The sequence below is a fragment of the Carettochelys insculpta genome, chromosome 9 (genome assembly GCF_033958435.1).
Source record: "Carettochelys insculpta isolate YL-2023 chromosome 9, ASM3395843v1, whole genome shotgun sequence".
NCBI classification, from domain to species: domain Eukaryota; kingdom Metazoa; phylum Chordata; order Testudines; family Carettochelyidae; genus Carettochelys; species Carettochelys insculpta.
Window position 1 is genome coordinate 2,521,621 of NC_134145.1, and position 17,074 is coordinate 2,538,694.

General features: G+C 63.9%; 2 protein-coding genes across 5 annotated transcripts in view; one reads left to right on the forward strand and one right to left on the reverse strand.

Moving 5' to 3' along the window:
- Window positions 1-11,031, forward strand: part of DMAP1 (DNA methyltransferase 1 associated protein 1) — a 46,152-nt gene extending 35,121 nt beyond the window's left edge. For both annotated transcript variants that reach the window (XM_075002487.1, XM_075002486.1), the window contains exons 9-11: window positions 4,272-4,344; window positions 5,552-5,835; window positions 10,686-11,031. In XM_075002487.1, coding sequence (XP_074858588.1) covers window positions 4,272-4,344; window positions 5,552-5,835; window positions 10,686-10,745 — 417 coding nt within the window. In that variant the 3' untranslated portion in view covers window positions 10,746-11,031. The remainder of the gene's footprint in view (window positions 1-4,271; window positions 4,345-5,551; window positions 5,836-10,685) is intronic.
- Window positions 11,032-12,058: 1,027 nt separating this feature from the next.
- ERI3 (ERI1 exoribonuclease family member 3) overlaps window positions 12,059-17,074 on the reverse strand; it is a 210,925-nt gene continuing 205,909 nt past the window's right edge. For all 3 annotated transcript variants that reach the window (XM_075003314.1, XM_075003313.1, XM_075003312.1), the window contains exon 8: window positions 12,059-13,225. In XM_075003314.1, the coding sequence (XP_074859415.1) occupies window positions 13,143-13,225 (83 nt within the window). In that variant the 3' untranslated portion in view covers window positions 12,059-13,142. The remainder of the gene's footprint in view (window positions 13,226-17,074) is intronic.

Genomic DNA, 17,074 nt, shown 5'->3' on the forward strand with positions numbered 1-17,074 from the left:
CACCTGGCGCTCAAGGGCCAGGCCTGCAGATGGCGCTCAGCACCCTCCTCGAATCCCGAGGTGTGATCTTCCGACCCGTAGCCCAGCATGCTCTGCTCTGGCTTGAGCCCTGCCGCCCGGCTGTCCCATTCAGGGCGCAGCGCTGCATGCTGGGACCTGTGGGGCTGCAGATTCGTGGTGAAGGTGTGTGGCTCGAACCCTGGGGACTGGGCCTAACTCCAGCACCTGGCATGAGGATTGAGCCTATAGCCACGGGCCCAGCAGTGGCCAGACTGACCCTTTCCCTCTTGTCCTCAAGCTCAGCATGGCTGCTGGTGGGTGTCACTGGCTGGGAGTGCTGCCATCTTCCTTTGGCCTTCCGCGGTGGTTCGGGTGGTGCAGCCCAGCTTACACCCCACAGCCGCGTGCGTCCCAAGCAGTGCTGGCTCCAGCTCGTTCCCGCTCACCTTCCTGCTGGGCACCGATGCTTCCCCGCTCTGAGGCAGCCTAGCTAACGGAGCCTACCTAACAGATTAGCAGGGGCTGTGAGTAATAGACTCCTCATTTAGTTTTAATACATTTTGCATAGAGAGCAATCAGCCTTCATCAGTCTTAAAGATGAATTGGCTTAGCCAGCTAAATTTTAAAGATATTAGTCCGACAGCAGCCACATAAATCATAACATTTTCTTAATGATGGTAAAATTAAAATATACTCTTGCTTTGAGAAACTGACGCAGCCTTCCTGTTCACGGGCCAGCTCCTCCCCTGGAATGCAAGGGAAGCTTAACTGATGCACTTTGAGCCCAAACGAACCCAAAGAGCTCTGCTCCTCTTGCACTGCCACTCTGCTCCTGCTTCCATAGCCGGGGCCCACTGGTGCCCCCGTCTCTGCCTCTCCCAAGATGCAGAGGGGTTCTGGGCACCCTCTGGCCAGGAGCACGTGTAGGCCAGTCACAGGCATTGCCAGAACAGTCGGCACAGCTGCTCGGAGGGCACTAGGCAGTTATGGCCAAGTCCCTGCTCTGGATGGTGCGTACCCAGCAACCCGCCAGGCCTGTGTTGTGCAGTGGGACGGGTGACGTGCTCCCCTGTGGCCCTGCTTGGGCTAGGATTGCTCACCAGCTGGCGTGGAGAGCCACATGCTCTTCCCACATGGGGTGTGGCAGGCTCACAAAGGAGACAGCGGCCTCAGCGCAGAGCTGAGAGGGGAGGCAGATGCCTGGTGCTCAGGGCTCCAGTGAGGCAGAAGATACGCGGCTAAAACCTCGGTGTTGAGAGAGGAAATAGCGAAAGAAGTGCAATTCCTCAGTGCGAGCTTCCCAGTGGGTCGCGTCCTGGGGGTTGGGGATAGCAAAGGTCTGTTGGACATCTGCCCGTCTCCCTGCCGCGGCTTGGCCTCCGCGCACTGTCCCACCTAGTTCTGAAATGCCCAAGCGGTGCCTTTCAGCTCTTCGCAGCCTGCTCTGCACTGAGCTGTCCTTCAATGAGTTTTGAATCATCTGCTGATTTTGCTACTTCCCTGTACACCCTTTTCCCCAGGTAGTTAATGAATCTGCTGCCTAGCACTGGTCCCTTGGGGACCTGCTATTTACTCCAGCCCTCAGTTGTGAGAAGTGGCTGCTTATTCCTACTCTGTGTTCCCTGCCTTTGACCCAGGCCCTTCCCTTGTATTCCACGGCTTGGTTTTCCTAAGAGCTTTTGGCAAGGACACTTGTCAAAGACTTTCGGAGAACCCAAGTACACTGGGTTGACTGGATTCACTTTGCTGTGTGCTTGTTGACTTCCTCAGGAGTCCGATAGCTTGGTGAGGCCTGACTGCTCTTTGCAAGATCCTTCCATAGTACATCCCCTTCAGCTGTGTGTCTCCTAAGTCTGTTCTTTGCTAAAGCTTACACCGCTTTGCCTAGTACTGAAATTGGGGTTGCTGTCCTGTAGTTGCCAGGATCATCTCTGGGGACCATTATCTGCCAGTCATCTGACGCAGGGGCTGTTCCAGCTATCACTGTCCTAGCGCAGTCAGAAGGTGGGCAGTTTCACAGCTGAGCTCTTTAGAACTCGAGGGTGACTCCTGCCTGGTCCAGGGGACTCATTACTGTTGAATCGGTCAGTTTTAGGACAGATGTCTCCTCAGGACACCTCGGTCTCAGACAGCAGTTCAGATCTGTTTCCCAAAAAGAGCAGCTCTGAGGTGGGGGTCCCCCTACAGCCTCTCTGCTGAAGACTGATGCAGGGAATTCCTGTAGGCTCTCTGCGATCCCTTGTCTCCACAGCCTGCTCCTTTAGCACCTCTGGTGCCTGGTGCCCGTTTGGCAGGTCTCCTGCTTTTGACAGACCGAGCAACATCTTCCCCTTAGACTCGGTGTCTTCAGCATGTGGCTCCTCAGATATCTTAGCCCAGGCGAGCCCAAAGAGCTCTGCATCTTGGCCTGGCCGCTGAGCCCCTCCCTGCCCGCAGGTGTGCGCTGCCCTCTTTTCCCCACTTGGGTTTGGCCTCCACACGGCAAAGCCGGGCCTCTCCCGGCTCCGTGACAGAGGCGCTTGGCCGCGGTGGTGCTCTGCCCTGGGCTCGACCGGGGGCGCGTTAGCCTGACCCTCTGGGAGGCTGGTTTCACGTGGTCTCTCTGTGCGTGGTCCCTTGCAGGCTTGTTACCCTTCTGACTCCTCTCGTTCCCCTCTGGCCAGCAGTGGTGTTACCCTGCAGCAGTCCAGGCTGGCGCCACACCTGGCCCCTGAGGGCTCTTCCGGCCAGTGGAACGTGGCGCTCTGTGTTGCAAGCAGCGTAGTCCTGACAGATGTGGATCCCTCAGGCTTGTCTGGGGCCCAGGTGACTGGCACTGGGAGTCGCCCCAGGCAGTCTCCAGAGTCCCAGCAACTCAGCCGTGCTACCTTTGTGCTGTGTGCGCGCCAGAGTGGGAGAAGGGCCACGCTGGGTCAGACCAAAGGTCCCTCCGGCCCAGTCTCCGTCTGCTGACGTTGGCCAGTGCCGGGTGCCCCCGAGGGAGCGAACCGGGAGTCCGTCCCCTGTCACTCATTCCCAGCAGCTGGCGCACAGAGGCTGGGCTCACTGGCCCTGCCCTTCCTGGCGAATAGCCATCACTGGGCTTGTCCTGAGGATCTCCTCTCGCTGTGCTGTGGACCCTGCTGTGCTCTGGCCTTCACCGCCGCCTCTGCTGGGGCAGGGCCTGGCTTCACGTAGATGTGGGGAATCCCGGAGGGGTTCCCAGGTGGTGTGGGTGCTGTTCCGGCCTCGTGTGGAGCTGCGACAGGGCAGGCTGTGGTTGCAGTGCGATAAGGGTGGCTGGGTTTGGGGTGTGGCTGGGAACGGAGCACAGAGCAGGCGCGCTGGGAAGCCACTGCCCCCTCGGGCCATCTCCTGGTCCCTAGCACATCATGAAGCATGCGACCGACTGGCCTGTTGGCAGCTGGGCAGAGCCTGGCGATGGACTGCTCTGTCCCCACCGCAGCTGCTCCCGTCTGCTGAGGGCAGGGGATGCCTCTCAGCGCTCTGAGAGGGGGAGTGTGTCCTGCACTGGGGGTGCTGCCCCCCCCACCCCCAGGCTGGTCTCCTAGTGCTGGCGTGGGATGCGAGGCATTGTGGAGTTCTCTGCTGGCCCCTCGGGGACAGCCTGGGAGCCGGTTCTGAGCAGGGTTTGGGGCAGTGCAGACGAGGCCCCACTAATGCTGGAGCCAGCTCTGTTCCTGCTCAGAGCTCGCACCTCCTGCGTCCTCTCTCCTCCAAGCCTCAGCTCCAATGTAAATGTATGTTCCCACTTCCGCCAGTGGAGTAACTGTGCTCTCTGGCTCCCTTTGTTCTAAAGCCGGCTCTGTAATGAATCCCCCAGGTCCGGGGCTCAGCAGGGCCCCGGCGAAGTGAGTCTGTTAGCGCGCAGTCTAATCAAGGCGGCGAAGGCAGATAAAGTAGGGCAGCGCTGCACATTAGCCGCTGCGTAAACGAGCCCTTTGATGGACTGGCGCGGCGGGAGAGGGTTTGAAGCTAAGAAGAACTTTTGTTGTTAATTCAGTGACATGTGGGAGCTGTAAAACAGCCGTCTTGCGCACACCCGAGGGAGAATAAAAGCCCTCGCGACCGGGCTTTTCAATACCTGCCCTCAGCCCTAGTCTGAAAACTTTCCGCCCTGTCTCCCTCTTCCACCACTCGATTCCCCTTTCTCTCGCTCCCTTTCTCTTTCCCCTACACTGTGAAAAGAAAAGCTCTCTTGCCTTTTGAACTAGACGGCTGTGAGTGAGGCTAACTCAGAGCTGTGTGGCTCTGTTACCTTTGTGTTCCAGATGAAACTGCCGAGCTCGGTGGGACAGAAGAAGATTAAAGCCCTGGAGCAGATGCTGATGGAACTTGGAGTAGGTGAGTAAAGGGGGCATGCGAGAGAGAAAGAGAGACACAGAGCAAGCCTTTGTAGTCGAGATGGGCTATTTTTTCCCCTAGTAATGCAGCCAGTTTCTGAAACAAGTGTGTGAATGGCTGTACAATAATACGTTCGGGGGGCTTGAAAAGGGTAGAAGATGCGCAGGGGTTGTTCCCCTCCCAGAAGAAAAACGGGTTAAAAGGGCCTTTGTCTTGCTCGTTTGGGGCTGTTTTGAGCAGCCGGTCTCAGCCGTGCAGGAGAGGCACTGCTCCGTGTGCCAGGGACCCTGCCTCGTTTCACACTCCTTTTCCTCCCCACGCCCACTTGTAACGGCACACGGAGTGAAACGTGCTGCAAAGAGTTCCCAGGCACCTGGGCCGCACAGTCTTAGCCGGGGGTGGTGGGAGTGCAGCCCAGAGTTGTGCTGTGCCCGGCTGGGGAGTCCTGGACACACACCGGCTCCCCCAGGCAAGGTTCCTCCACACCCGTAAAAAGCCCAGGGGCCGAGGAGGCTCCAGGGCCTAACCATGATTCGTGTCCCAGCTGTGGCCTGTTGCAATGTCGGGGGCAGGGCTTACCGCCAGGCTAGTGCAGAATCTCGGGGAGCCCCCACCCACAGAATCAAGGTGGTGGTGGGCGTCCAGCCGAGAGGAGTGGCTGTCCCGTGGGACAGCAGCATGGGGAGCCTGTGAGGTGCCGTGGGGGGAGGGACAGGAAGGTGTCACAGGCTCCAGATAGCTCCCATGCGGCCGGCAAGGGGGGCGGGGGCAGGACCCCGCCGCGGTAGTTGGCGGGAGAAGGAGCAATGGCGCGGGAAGGCCGGCAGGCAGCCAAGGGCCCCTTGCTGCAGAGGTGCTGTGGAAGGGCCACCTGGTGTCTCCAGGCTCGCCTCTGGCTGTGGAATGGCGACGCCGCACGGCCCACGTCTGGGCAGCGGGAGCCAGAGGTTCTGCAGCTCTGCCTTGGCCCCGGGCAGGAGTGTCGCTGCTGGGCGGGGGGGGTGAGTGCGGCGCTGGGCGAAGGAGCCCTGCATGCAGACGCCGGTGGAGAGCGAGCTCTGATCTGCTCCCCGGGGGCGTCACACTGCCGGACTCGCGAGCTCTCCAAGAAGGGCTGGCACCTGCCTGACGAGCAGAGGTTGCTGCGTGCCCCTTGCCTGAGCCCTGGGGTGGGAGTGAGACCCACTGCAGACCTTTGCCCCGGCAGACCTCAGTCCCATGCCCACGGAGGAGATTGTGCAGATGTTCAACGAGCTGCGGAGCGACCTGGTGCTGCTCTACGAGCTCAAGCAGGCCTTCGCCAACTGCGAGTATGAGCTGCAGATGCTGCGGCACCGGCACGAGGCGCTGGCCAAGGTGGGCAGCCTGGGCCCCGGCACCATGGAGGGGGCCCGTGCCGACGGGCCGCTGGTGCTCGGCGCAGAGGAGGGCAAGGGGGACGCCAAGGAGCAGATCATTGATGTGGTGGGAGCCCCGCTGACCCCCAACTCGGTGAGTAGGTGGGAGTGCTGGGAGGGGCTGCTGCAGCCGCTGCCGTCTGAGCCCTGCTGGCGGCTATGCCCGATGCTGGCAGGAGCCCAGCGCCCCACGCCCTGCCTGGGGCTGCTCAGGACGGGTGGCACTGCGGAGCCCGTGGGTGGTGAGCTCTAGCTGCACCCTGGGGCGGAGTGGGGCTGGCGCAGGCAGCAGGGGCCTGAGGGGCCTGCCAGGGTGCTGGGACAGGGTCGCCAGGCACTGACTGCCCTGGGAGGCAGGGCAGATGGGGTGGTTCCGTCTCCTGCAGAGCCCTCCCTCGCCCCCAGCATGGGGCGCTGTGAACTGATGTCCCTGGGGGGTTTGTACAGGCCTGCCCAGCCCTGTGCAGCCGCGTGTGCCGTCCAAGGGTCTGGGACGTGTCCCGGCTCAGCCAAAGCCCCTGGGTGGAAACCCGCTCTGGGCCCAGGGCCACACCTCGGGTGCCGCGGCTCTGCTGCCCCGATGGCGGCCCGGCCCCGCCCTCCCCTCCCCTTCCCCGGTGGCTCGTGGTGGCCGGAAAGAGGGGGACGCTTTGAGCGGTGGCCCGTTTGCTGAGCCCATTTGAGCCATACGGCAGCGCCCCGCTGGGGAGTGTGAGACCCCCCTCGCTGGGGCCCAGGCAGGGCCAGGCTGCAGCCATTGCAGGCAGAGTCCCAGCACGTTTCCTGTCCTTGCAGCCTCCCATCCTTCGTGTCTCCAGCCCCGTCTGCCTGGTGCTGCGAGACGAGGCCGTCAGCAGGGAGAGAGTTAACATGACCTGGTCTCTGGCATATTTGAAAGAAATATAATCAAGTGAATTCACTGCAAGGCAAATTCGGTACCTAAAGGCCCCCGTTAAATACAGCTCTGACCTTTACCGGCTGATTACACAAAGACGACACAATTAGATTAGTCCAAGACAAAAGGTCAAGCGCATTCACACTGTGACCGTTCCCTGGTACCTTTGGAGGGGAAGCACCGATCTCCTCGCTGGAGGGGTGTCTGGGAGGAGCAGCTTGTGCTCCGCTCTCTAGCCATCTGGCTGCAGGTGAGCTGGGCGGAGGAGCTGCCCTGTATCCGGCCATCCGGCCCTGGCAGGGCGTGGGGCGGGGCTGCTGACGGTGCAGGGTTTGGCTCTAGGCCTGCAGATGGGCACGCAGGGCCAGCTCAGCCAGGGACACCAGCCAGCTCCGGGCAGAGCGGTAGGAGGGGCTGACGCCTCCTGTGGTGGGGCATCTGGGACGGATGCAGGGCTGGGGCTGCTGCGCCTTGTGCTCCGGGCTCTGAAAGGGGTGACTGGTCCCTCCCCAACCCTCCCAAACAGGCTCCCGGTAAGTGCGTTCGGGCCGTCCTCCGGCAGCCTGCCCCGGGTGTCCCCGCGAGTCACTGGTGGAGCACAGCCCATTCCCAGGCCGTCCTTCCTCCTGGGGAGGGCCTGTCGGCGCCCAGTGCCTGCAGCGAGTGTGACAGCACCACTCACCTCGGGGGCTGGCGGGAAGGAGGGACCCCAGGCCAGCATTGCTACCCCCAACCGTAGCACAGGACCCTGCTCTGCACTGGGACTGCAGGGCCTGGCCCAGCTCACCTGTGCACTGCAGAGTACTGCAGCAAGCCTGTTGGGGAGCCAACCCCTCGCCAGCTGGCAGTGCTGGGGGGCCTTGCCCATGTGCCCTGCAGGCAGCCCTGACAGCTGCTTCTAGGCCCCAGCCTCCCTGCCAGGCACAGCTGCCTGGGCTGGCCACCGGCCCCACTGCAGCTGCTGTGCTTAGCCTGGTGCTTCTGGGGCAGGCCAAGGCCAATCCTGCACAGTGCTGTGTGACTGGTTCAAGGGACGCGTGGTTCTAGGGCATCCTTGCTGACTGCTCCCGCCTGGCCACCGCCTCCTCTGCAGTGAGGCACTGGCCCTCTCCAGCCATGGCCGCCAAGCCAGGCTCTCCGAATGCAGCACGCTGCTGACCCCAGAGGGACTTTCTGGCAGGCCTGCAGGAGGCGGAAGGTGAGCCCAACTTGGGAGAAATTAGTTCCAAGCCGAAGTTCAGCCAGTTACTCCAGATTAGAACCTTTGATTTTGTGCCTCCGACTCCACTCACTGATCCATAACGAGTTGACTCTCAGAATTCCTCCCTTTGTTCGGCGCTCACAAGTCAGCCCGTTAATGGGGAAAGGAAAAGACCTTGTGTCTAAGAAGTCTCGGGTTCAGAGTCGGCGTTATTTGACTTTTAAGCTTCCTTTATCTGAACTCCTGCTGACTTCTTGTTTTCTGCACCGGTTTGAAGGCTAGAAGTTACATTGTTAAGATCAATCGTTCTTCCGCTCCAGATGGAGTTAGAATATCTGCCTTTTTATATATTTATATAGACATTACAGACATGCCCGGGTGTGCGCAGAGCCCCTTAAAGCCCTTCCTTGCCATTAAAAGCAACTCGACTCGGCAGCTCTGGCAAATTGCCATGGAAAGCCTGGTTGAACCAGGCAGGTGCTGCGGTGCCCCGGAGCAGGAACAAGGCGGGTGGGGTGAATTGGTGACACTTTTGTGCTATACAGTGGTAACACACTCTTCACTGCTAAGCCCGCGCCCTGCCAGCAAGCCACCACCATGCCCTGGCTCCCGCCTGCAGGATGCACCTTGAATGCCGAGTGCAGAGGTGGTCCCCTCCAGTCTGAAAAGAGATCTTGGCATTGGAAAGGTTCGGAAAAGGGCGGCGCGCAGGACTCAGGCTTTGGAATGGGCTCCCCTATGACGAGAGATTAAACACACGGGGACCTCTCAGCTTAGAAAAGAGGAGACCGAGGGGGATGATAGAGGTCTATAAAAGCCTGCCAGGTGCGGAGGAAGTGCATGAGGAAAAGTTACTTGTACACCATAAGACCTAGAGCTCAGCGAAGGAAATTGCTGGGCAGCAGGTTTACACAGCATGTTGTCGGCCTGCAGAGCTCCTGGGCAGAGGGTTGGAGGACCAGGACTGTAACTGGGTTCAAAGAGGAGTGAGATGAGTGCACAAAGGCCAGGTCCGGCCCTGGCTGTTGGCCAGGGTGGGTGAGGAATGCTGTCCCTAGTCGCCATTTGTCGGAGGCTGGGAATGGGCAACGGGACATGTCACTTGATTCCCTGGTCTGTTCTCTCCCTCTGGTGTTGGCACCCGGCACTGGCCACTGAGGCCAGACAGGACGCTGAGCTGGATGGACCTTTGGTCTGGCCCAGTGTGGCCGTTCTTAGAGGTTGGCTTGAAATCTACCATTGGGCCTCTCCATTGCCAAGGGTTTGATTTGATATTTCTAGGGCTTCTGCTCCTGCCCTTGGGTAAGCGAGTCCTTGGGCCCTGGGATTTCGCCCTCATGGAGCCGTCAGAGGCAGCTGGGCCAAGGCCTCTGATTAAACGGTGGTGTGTGTTGTTTGAGTGGGGAGCTGGGGGGCCCTGCAGGCGGGCTCCTCCCACATGCTGGGCCTTAGCCTGCCTCAGGAGGGACTGTGGGGTGTAGCACTTGTTTCAGGGTGACTGGGAGCATCCTCCTCTACCTCTTGCCTGGGCTGCTGGCGTGTGCCAGGGAGCAGATGCAGGCTGGAGCGTTGGCCTCCTGGGGCTGAGCCGGCTGGAGCTGGGCCGCACACTGGGGCACCCTGGAGCTCGGCCAGGAAAGCGCAGCCTTGCGCTAGATTCAGAGAGCTAGAAGAGACCTGAAAAAGCCATCGAGTCCAGCCCCCCTGCCCTAGGCAGGACCAGACCCGTCAGCTCAATGGAGGTGGTTCTGGTTTTTATCAATTCCTGCGTCTGCTTTGAGGGCAGAACTCCAGTTCTAAACTTCAACCAGAAACAGTGTCACCAGCAAAGTTAGGGTAGCTGGGCCGGGCCCCTCCCTGCAGAGAGGTGAGTTCAGGGCAGGCTGGACCAGCTGGGTGAACGCCTGGGGGCTGGCCCCCCACTGAGCCTGCCGCCCATGCTCCCAGCCTCTACTCTGCCCAGGCCAGCCTAGTGGGTGGGCTCCTTGGGGATTGGCCCAGCGCAGGTCTGCCTGGTCTTATATTTAACCTCCATTTTCCTGTGCTGGATTCCCCCTTCACCCCCCGGACGGTTCCTCCAGGCAGGAAGGCAGGGCTGGGACTCCACGTCAGCCACGGGAGTCACTGGCCGCATCTGCAACTTGGTTCCCCCTCTGTGGCACTGGGATAGTGGTCCTCTCAGGTGGGTGAGGCCTGGGAGCGCTGTGGGGCGGAACTGGCTGTGGGCTGGTGCTTGGTGATTACCGCCATCGTGTGCAGGCTGCTCTGGTGACTGCAGCCCAGCCGTATGGCTGAGCCAGGCTGCCTCAGCTCCGGCCTGTGCAGCCCCAGGGTACAGGTCTTGGAGGGAGCCCTGCTGCCCCAGGCTTCTGCGCAGTGTGCCAGGGCTCTGGCAGTCTTCTGCTATCTGCCTTACTGCTCATTATCCCTGGGGAGGGGTCTGCCTGGCCAGGGCTGGTGGGCACCGAGTGTTCCTGGCACACCTGTGCTGTCCAGGCCTGCTGGCAGCATGGTGCGGACTGAGCGCCTCCCTCCCCTCTGGCTGCAGCATCGGCCGCGGCTGGGCCGGCTGCCTTGCACTGGGGCCTGCAGGGGGGCCGCAGTCACTGGCAGGAGCGGAAGGCCTGACCCCTCCTGGGTCTTTGAGGTGTTCGGCTAGGGGAGGGGATTTCCTGCCTGCCTCCAGTAGTCCCAGGTGCACCCTGGGGCTCAGCTGAAGGGTAATCTCATGCCTGGCTCTGGGCCCGCTCAGCAGTGAGCAATCCCTTGTGCACAGGGCACTGAGCCGGACAAGCGCCCCCCCCCCGCCCCCACTAACCTGCTCTCCTTTCCATTCCCGGCGGGGCAGAGAAAGCGGCGGGAGTCGGCCTCCAGCTCCTCCTCCATCAAGAAGGTGAAGAAGCCATGAGCCCCACGGCGCCGTGCAGCAGGCCGGGTCGGCGCCAGGCAGCGGCCCGGATTTGAGCTCCAGGGGCAATGACGGAGGGTAGCCAGGCTGGGAGGGGGTCTTGCTAGGGGCGTAATCCTGCTGCCTTCCGCAGTGCGGGTACCCTGAGCTGCCAGCAGGCCCTGTCCCTGCCCCAGGCCTGGGCAGCAGGACAGCCCTGGTGAGAGCCCTGGGCCGGGCCGCGTTCTGCCAGTGGGCCCCAGTGTGCGGGATGTGTCTCCTCTGTAAATACAGCCCGGTCCCTCTTGCTCTGAGTCCATCTTCATTGGGCGGGCGTGGGGGGGTGTCACTGGAGAACTGTCTCTTCCCAGCCTGCGGGGTGGTATGTCCTGCCCAGGGAGCAGGTCGGCCAGGGCACTGCCATCACCGGTGGGGGGGGAGCAGAGCTGTCACCATCTGGCAGCTTCCCCAGGGGCTGGAGCCAGGCAGGGCAGTGCCCCTGCACCTCCTGCTGCAGGCTGGCAAGTGCCTGGGCACAGGTTCGTGGCCTGCTGGAGAGCGCCTGCGGCTGGGGCCTGCTGAGCAGCCCTGGAGCCAGGCCAGGCCTCACCCAGCTGGCCCAGTGCACAAGGGGCTGGACGCTGCCTTAACTGCCCCCCCGCAGCATTAGCACCCCAACAGCCCACCTGCCCTGGGTGAGGTGACAGGCATCTACCACAGCCCACTGCAGCGCTGCCGGGGGGGGGGGGGGGCCTTCTGCAGCTGCCCTCAGCTCACCCCTGCCCCCCCATTGCAGTGTGTCAGACTGGCCTGGGGCACCTGCTGCAGGGGGGCCCATGTGGTTAGCCAGCCCTCAGGGGCCCTCCCTGTGCAGGCGTGTCCCAGCCAGCCTGCAGCTGGGTGGGGGATGTGTGTGTGTGTGGGGGGGTCCTATGTGCCCTGCCAGGCCCCGTGCCTGGCCTCACTGTGTGGCAGTGACAGCCCTAGGCCAGGCCCCTCTCCACCAGTTGGGGGGGGGGCGTGGCAGAGACACAAGTGGCTCTCACGGGGGGCCTCACCAGCCGGGGGGGGGGGTGCTTCCCCCCCCCCCACAGATTCCTTTCCAAGGTGCCCCACCCTGCACCACCCCCCCCCCCCCCCCCAGCAGGCACCAGCCCACCCGTCACACCAGCCAGGCTCCCCACCACCAACTCCAGCAGCTGGGTGGCTCATGGAGCTGGTGGGTGCCTCCTGGGCCTGTGGGTCACAGGGGCCAGGTGACAGCAATGCCCCCCCCCCCCCACACCCACTGCTGCCCCAGCCCTGCCCCAGCACACATCCACCCGGGCTGGCGCCTTTCCCCCAAACTTTATTCATGTGGCACATGTACAGCAAGGATCAGAACGCGACAACGAGATGTGGGGCGGGGTAGCGCTGGCTGAGCTGAACACCACACACCATGCAGTCAGTTACCGCCAAGGGCAGGGCCTGTATTGTCTGTCTGGGGCCGGAGCCAGGCAGCCCCATCACCACTGCAGCCAGGACACTGGAGCTACCAGGGGCTTGGCCGTGGGGGTGGGGTCTGGGGTGGTGGCTGACAGGACTGTCAAGGCCCTACCACCCCTGAAGCCCCTTGGGATGGGGGGGGGGGGCGCCCTCCCAGGGAAAGGGGTGAGGCAACAAGCCAGCAGCTGCTGAGCTGTGCAGGGAGCCGTGGGGCCGGGCGGGTGGGGAGCAGGCAGAGCTGTGAGTCAGGACGGGGGAGGGGGCTCACTCAGCTGACCGGCCCCTCGTTCTGTGCCAGCACTCGCTGGTGTGTCCACTGCCAGCAATGGACTGGTGCCCGCCCCCGGCAGCACCAGGCGTGCGTGCGTCTGGGGGGAGCCCCCGCCCCGGCGGGCGAGCTGGCGGGCAGAGAATACAGGCACTTGGCTGGAGGGGGAAGCCGGATTGCTGTCACATACGGGGAGAGGGTTAGTGTTCACGTGGACGGGGTGGGAGCGTGGGGCAGGCAGCGGTGGCTCCCATGGCCCACGGGGGACGAGCTGCTGCGCAGCCCCCTGGGCCTCACGGTGGCGCTGGGTGGGGCCTGGTGGAAGGCAAACCTGTAACACAGAACAGAAAGGGGGTGACCCATGGCTGGGGGGGGGCACAAGGGGCAATGGAACCGAGGAAGGACCTACAGCTCTAGCCACGTGGGGCAAGCGCCCAGGGCGGCTCCGGAGCAGGCGGGCGGTGGCCGGAGCCGCCCAGACAGGGGACCCACCGCGGGCGACACAGACTTCCCGTTCCGTATATACAGCCTCTGCTGGCGGCCCAGCGGGGCGTCGCCGATGGCCGCGCGCGCTTGCTCGCTCGCCGTCTGAACACTAGGGCCCGTCCTCCCGCGGCGGGCGCAGGAGCCGGCTGCATGCAGCCCTGTCCGGCCCGCCCCGCCGATCAAAAGGGTTTGGAGGTCTGCTTGAAGATGAACCCTCTGTGGGCCAGCGTCTTCATGATGTTGGCGATGTTCTTACAGTCGTCTGCGGAGAGAGCGAGAGCGAGCGGCGTGAGGGCGGCCAGCCCCTGCGCAGTCCTGCCCTGAGGCCCGTGTGCCCTGCCGGGAAGGGCCCCGCCCCACGGGGGGCGCCTGAGTCCCCGCCACGGGCCAGGTCCTGCGCTCGCGCCTGCCGTGTAGGGGAGCCCCGGCAGCGCCTGGCTGGGCTGGGCGCAGCCCTAGGCCCCCTGGGGGCAGGAACGTCCCTGGCCCAGCACGAGCCTAGCAGCCCCTGACCCACACACCACCCCAGGGGGGCACTGCCCGCCTGTCCCATCCTCAGCCCCATACCCACAGACCACCATGGGTCCCAGCCCGATGCTAACCCCCCCAACCCGCTCCGCTACCGCTTCGCATGGCCCAGGGCTCCCAGTGACGCGGCACTAGCCACACACGGCCGCACTCTGCCCTCTTGGCTGTCGGGGACAGGCCCCTTCCCAGCGATCTGGCCCAGGCCGGGCTCAGCGTGGGGCTGATTCCCCAACCACCCCTGGGAGCCCCCCCCTGCCTCCCCCTTGGGTGAATTCCAGGGCAGCCTCTGCCCCACGGTGCTCCCCCACCCCCGGCTTAGCTCTGGGGCCCAGGGCCTCCTGTGGGACAACCTGGGGCTCTTCCTACCCCCCCCCCCCCCCGCACAGTCACCCAGCTGTGCCTTCTGGGGCCTGCCCCCTTGCTGACTCAGTCCCTCTGCCGCACTCTGCACACCCACCCCCAGCCCCAGGCTGGCCAGAGGGGGAGGGGAGGGGTCGGCAGGTTGCTGCCTGGTGTGCGCAGAGGCTGTGACCTTGGCAGCCTGCAGGTGGGTCCAGCTCCCGCTGCGCTCACATCCCGGCAGGAAATCGGCATTCCGGTGCCGTGAGCTAAGTGCAACTCAGCAGCCGGCCAGGCACCTGCTCCTGCAGCCGCACCACCTGCCTGGGCCGGGCGCACGGCCACCCGCAGGGGGCACTACAGGCCCCTACCGCAGCCAGGCCGGGTGCGTGGCCACCCGCAGGGGGCGCGACAGGCCCCTACCACAGCCAGGCCGGGCGTGTGGCCACCCGCAGGGGGCGCGACAGGCCCCTACCGCAGCCAGGCCGGGCGCGTGGCCACCCGCAGGGGGTGCTACAGGCCCCTACCACAGCCAGGCCGGGCGCGTGGCCACCCGCAGGGGGCGCTACAGGCCCATAGGCCGGGCGCGTGGCTACCCGCAGGGGGCGCTACAGGCCCCTACCACAGCCAGGCCGGGCGTGTGGCCACCCGCAGGGGGCGCTACAGGCCCATACCGCAGCCAGGCCGGGTGCGTGGCCACCCGCAGGGGGCGCTACAGGTCCATACGGCCACCCGCAGGGGGCGCTACAGGCCCCTACCACAGCCAGGCCGGGTGCGCGGCCACCCACAGGGGGCGCTACAGGCCCCTACCGCAGCCAGGCCGGGCGCGCGGCCACCCACAGAGGGCGCTACAGGCCCATACTGCAGCCAGGCCGGGCGCGCAGCCACCCACAGAGGGCGCTACAGGCCCATACTGCAGCCAGGCCGGGTGCATGGCCACCCACAGAGGGCGCTACAGGCCCATACTGCAGCCAGGCCGGGTGCGTGGCCACCCACAGAGGGCGCTACAGGCCCATACTGCAGCCAGGCCGGGTGCGTGGCCACCCGCAGGGGGTGCTACAGGCCCATACTGCAGCCAGGACGGGCGCGCGGCCACCCACAGAGGGCGCTACAGGCCCATACTGCAGCCAGGCCGGGTGCGTGGCCACCCGCAGGGGGAGCTACAGGCCCGGCCCCCAGCCTGGGCGCTGCAGCATACATGCCAGTTGAGCCGTAAAAACGGTCGCAAACAGGAGGAGGTGTGGAGCCTTCAGGGCACATGGGCACTAAGCCCCACCACCCTGAGCGAAGGGTTGGTGCCTGGGGCTGTGAGGATTGGGGCCTTGGGTTCCCAGCAAGCGCTCTCCGGGCCTGGCCAGGCCCCCCTCTGCCAGTGGGGCTGCAGGAGGCTGGGCTCTGGGACAAGCTGCCCAAGCTCTGAGGACCGACGTGTCGGCGGCAAGAAGCAAGCAGGGCCCTGTCCAGGGAAGCGGCAGAGAGGGCCGTGGCGGGGAGAAGAGATGCTGGAGGCAGAGCCCAGCCCCCAGACGGCCTTTGCAACCACACGCTGAGCAGGGACCTATGAGTGTCCACGCACCCCACAGCCCATGCAAGAGTCAGCAGAGGGTGCTGGGGAGCCGCCCCCAGCCCCCTCCACGCTGTCACTTTCCTCTTCACACCCATGCCCTGTGCCTGACCCCCACGGCTCTCGGCCATCTCCCTGGGGTACGGCAACCCAGGTAACCCCCCAGGCAGCCCCACACCACTCCACCTCCCTGCTCTCCCTGGGCCAGGTGCCCAGCCCCGCATCCGTCGTGCCAGCTGCTCCCACCCGAGAAGTGGGTTTATGCCCCTCCCTAGCCCAGCAGCAGTGACAGCACCGGGACTTGTGCCCTTGGACCGAGACACCCTCTGCTCCCACCCTGCACCTGCTGCACCGCCCCACCTCCTGCCCTGCCTCGGCTGGGGCCCGAGGGCCAGTCCCTTCCCTCCTACCCTTCACCTGCTCTTTAGGGCAGGGTTGCCTGGGCAGCACCCCCACATCTCCCGGAGGACCCCCAGGTACTGTGGTGGGACCAAGACCCAGCAGCCCAAGGTGTGGTGACCCCAAGCTTGGTTCCCTGAGCAGCCCAACTCCCGGATCCCCTGACTGACTTGGACACCGGCAATTCCGCAGGCCACGGCCAAGATGGGGGAGGCTCGTTGGCAGGCCCTGGCGACTGTCAACACACAGCTGGGAGAAACAGGCAGCATCCCCCACAGAGCTCCCTGGCACGTCCCAGCAAGCACCGGCTCCAAGGAGGCTGCAGTCGGCTGCGGCCGGGGCTGGCCTGCCAGGAAAGGTGCTGCCCTTTGCGGGTGGCAGTCTTGGCAGTGGAGAGCCCTGGCAGAGCTGCGGGAGAAGCAGCGGGTGGTGAGGGGGCAGGGTGCCTGTGCGTTATTTACCTGGGACTAAACGCAGGCGCGGTTTGTAAAGTAGAAGCCGGGCTTAAATTGATTCCTGGTGTCTATATTTCATGTTGAAAATTGGCTTGTAAATCCATGTTTTGATCTATGGGGGCCGTCTCCTTAAGAAAAAGCAAGAGTAAATGTGTAATTTCTCCCTTGACAGCACACAGCAGAGAGGCGATCCTTCTTCCCGCTCCCCTCGGTTCGGGACAGCTCCGCTCCCGCCGATTACCACTCGCTCGGCGCCCCACGCCTTGATGTCTCCATTTCATTACCGCCCGGCCATTCATCACGCTCTTACCGTAAGGGTGACTTTGCCCACTCGCGGGTGGCAGCCAGGCCGGGCTGGGCTGGGCTGGGGAGAGCGCCCCGACGGCGGGGAGGGGGCGTGTGTATGGGGGGCAGCCCCCCGCCCAGCCCCGGCGGATGGATGGGCCGGCGAGGGGAAGCTGCAGCGTTACTGATGTGGAAATGATAAAGAAGCCTCCCCATCCATCTCGGGCGGGTAAATCCAGGCAGCGCTTCCCAGCCCAGCCGCGGGGACGATAATGGGAAATTAGGTCTCTCGATCAGCAGGAGGAGGCCTTTTAATCACGGCTTAAAGGGTGCAAATGCTGTTTATCATAATTGAACTGTAGCCGGGCTAATTGTGCCCATATTTCACTGCCGGGGAGACAGCAGCGGGCTGGTGACAGTGGTGCCGGGCCCAGCAGCCACCTGCCCACTGCTGCCAGGTGCCAGGGCAGCCGCTCGCTGGTGCCAATGGGTGCTCCGCCCGCCAGGGCCCTGCAGAGCAGGACTGGGGCGTGCGGGGGCT